This window comes from Cephus cinctus, unplaced genomic scaffold (genome assembly GCF_000341935.2).
Source record: "Cephus cinctus unplaced genomic scaffold, Ccin1 Ccin1_scaffold0215, whole genome shotgun sequence".
Taxonomy (NCBI): domain Eukaryota; kingdom Metazoa; phylum Arthropoda; class Insecta; order Hymenoptera; family Cephidae; genus Cephus; species Cephus cinctus.
Genome location: NW_014332933.1, coordinates 148,769 through 151,789, shown reverse-complemented (window position 1 = coordinate 151,789; position 3,021 = coordinate 148,769). Strand labels below are relative to the sequence as shown.

Here is a 3,021-nt window from a genome sequence, read left to right as displayed (position 1 = left end):
CTCTCGCTCTCTCTCTCTCTCTCTCTCTCTCTCTCTCTCTCACTCAATCGCGATATATTAAGTGAATAATTTTGGTAGCATGTAATATTAGATGTAAGACCAGTACTACGATGTCTTCTTTTATCGAAAAAGAAATCGGTCTCGAAATTTCGCGTGGATGTAATACATCATGTGTGTTTCGATTATTCAGTGATGAAGATAATCAAGATGATTAAGATTATGAAGAGAATCTATCTGGGTTACTGCAATATACAACTTTTTAAAGGTGAGACAATTTGCTCTATTAAATCTATATGATATGTATATTATTATTAAGAATTAGTTTGCTTTTATCGTGACTTGTGTTATTGCGTAAATTTCTCAGTGGCATTTTTTTAAAGACAATTTTGTGGCGTAAATTGCGTTTGCCGAGAACACCCCTGTTTTATTATCAGTAGGATGTTGTTTTGTTTTAATAAGATTTGTGAATGTGGTGGATCCAGAAACGTAGACATCAGTCGGAAAGATACTGGGCGGAATGGTTAGCTGGTAGATCAAGAGTGTTGAATAAACGTGTAAAGATTTGATAATAATGAGTGCATGGGGGGGGGGGGGATCGATTGGTGCATATACGCGTCTGCCAGTGTGCGTTTTGAGTATGATGAACTGAAGCTAAATGTGTGTAAATGATATTGGAATGGTGTGATGAAGCATGGTGGGTGGGATGGGTCAAAGGACGGCTGAAAATCTGGTAAGTCCTGGTATACGCGGGGATCAATTGGAATGAGACGTGGTGAAAGAAGATGGGCTGAACTGGAATGGAATTAAAGTGCGACATGCAAATGTTGTTAAAGCTGCCTTCTTCATTCTGGGAATGTGGTGGGGGCTGGTTATTATTGGTTGCAAGCAACAACTTTGCGACTCCGAGTGAAGCCAAATAAAACGTAGCACTTTGCACTATCGTCATTATTGGTAATCACCATCACGATCACCATCGTCAGCATTATCATCACTACAACACAAAAGCAAAAGCAAAAGCAAAAGCAACCTCTTCACCGCCTGTTCGTTGACGTGCTCAAACAGATACTTCCGGTCACGTAGCATTGTTGTTGGGTTTTATCCTTTCAGGGAAGCCGAGCTCTTTGGCGGATTATCGGGGATGTTGCGACAAATACTGTCGCCCTCTCCGGAGAGTGGTGAACTTATTCTCGCCGGTTACTGCAATTTTATCCCTCTATCCCCTCCGACGATAACGACGACGACGTCGACGTCGACGTCGACGGCGACGGCGACGACGACGCCTTTTCTTCACGCAATGCTGCCTCTGGCGCTCGAGATCGGCCATGGAGGCAGCAGATCACTCTTATCCAGCCTACACTCCATTACCGAAACCTCCAACGTCCCCTTTGACTCTTCAACCTCGAGCATTTCTGCTGGCACGATTACGTCGAACGCTCCTGGGAACGTCGCTATCGGCATCGCTACTCCCATTGATCATCAGGTCAACGTGGACCATCGTCGAATTATAAGAGAGTCGCACGTCTGTCCTACCTGCGGTCTTGTCTTCCACACTCGGTTTAAACTAACTTATCATTTGAGCACGAGTCACTTGGACCTCGAACGTAGATTTTCCTGCGGCATCTGCTCAAAGACCTTTTTGACTCAAAGTCATTTGCGAATGCACGAAGTCACGCATATCGAGACGACGAAGCCTTTTGGTTGCGACAAGTGCACTGCGACCTTCCGCTATCGCACGCTCCTCGAGCGACACAAGAAGGTTCACGACGCTACTCGCGATAAGCCTTACTCCTGTCCTCGATGTCCTTTGCGCTTTGAGACGCGTAATGCCTATAACCATCACACCAAGACTCATAAATCTACGAATAACACATTTAACAGCAGCAGCAGCAGCAGGAGCAGCAGCATCGACAACAAGAACAGCAGCAACAGCAGTAAGGATAGTAGCAACAAAAACAAAAGCGATCGCATCAACACAACCGGAGTTAGGACAGTTGCAACAGCTAGAAGCAACATTCCTAGTTCTTCGAGTAAGGATGTACCTAGTGTTTCAGAGCAGCTGACGTTAAGGAACGTGGTAGAGACCGTTGCCGCCGTAGCCGTGACAGTCGGGAATTCTTCCTATCCCTGCGATTCCTGCACCAAAGAATTTCCGACTCTCGACTCCTTGACAAGTCACAAGAGTATTATGCATCGCTCGCGTCCACTCGTGTGCGACGTATGTGGCAAGGGCTTCACCCACCGTAAATATTACGTAGTGCATCAGCGCATTCATACTGGCGAGCGTCCGTATCTCTGCGCCATGTGTGGCAAGTCCTTTACTCAGGCCTCAACGCTGACCGTACATCGCCGATATCATACGGGAGAGCGACCCTATACCTGCACCCTATGCGGAAAAGGCTTCGTCACGCGCACTATTATGCTCAATCACATGAAGAAACACTGAGTACTCCTAGGCCCTTATCTTCGTTCTTCTCGCTTTTGCCTCTTCGTTGCACCTCGTCCTTGCACCCCTCATGCCAGATTCACTATTATTTCGCAGCTTTATGTAGCTTTTGTTATTACAATCGTTCTAAATGAATTTCAGCTTTTCCTGTCGTTATGAACTAGGGACACCATAGAGAATCAATGATCACATCCAGTATTAGCACCATTGCCCATTGCCCATTGCCCATTGATTTTCCATTGCCAAACGGAAAACCTTCAGCTACACTGAAGAATCTAGAATTATACGAGCCACTTATTATTATAGTAACACGCGAATACCCTCACTGTGATACAATTTGTACGTTTCTATGGACGTTGTGGTTCGTATAGAAGCAGAAAGACGAATACTTTGTGTATGTAGATACATTAACAATTAGGTTAATAGCTATGTATATAAATAGTATATTAGTCTACACTGCATATTAGGTCTGATCTCGTTAAATGTAGATGTTGCCTGATGAGAATGTCGACTTGAAGGAAATTTGAAAAACGCTATCAGAGTTCGTATCGATAAAAGAGTGATGGAGAATGGGGGGG

The 3,021-nt window shown here is 44.7% G+C and overlaps 1 protein-coding gene across 16 annotated transcripts in view; it reads left to right on the top strand.

Annotated features, from left to right (window-relative positions):
- The window catches only part of LOC107265174 (zinc finger protein 587), a 59,653-nt gene that overhangs the window by 6,089 nt on the left and 50,543 nt on the right, over nucleotides 1-3,021 (top strand). Inside the window, exon 5 of one of the 16 annotated variants that reach the window (XM_015734328.2) lies at nucleotides 1,108-2,996. The exons of the other annotated variants lie outside the window; for them this stretch is intronic. Coding sequence (XP_015589814.2) covers nucleotides 1,108-2,443 — 1,336 coding nt within the window. The 3' untranslated portion in view covers nucleotides 2,444-2,996. Of the gene's footprint in view, nucleotides 1-1,107; nucleotides 2,997-3,021 lie in introns of those variants that run through there. 16 annotated transcript variants of the gene reach the window in all.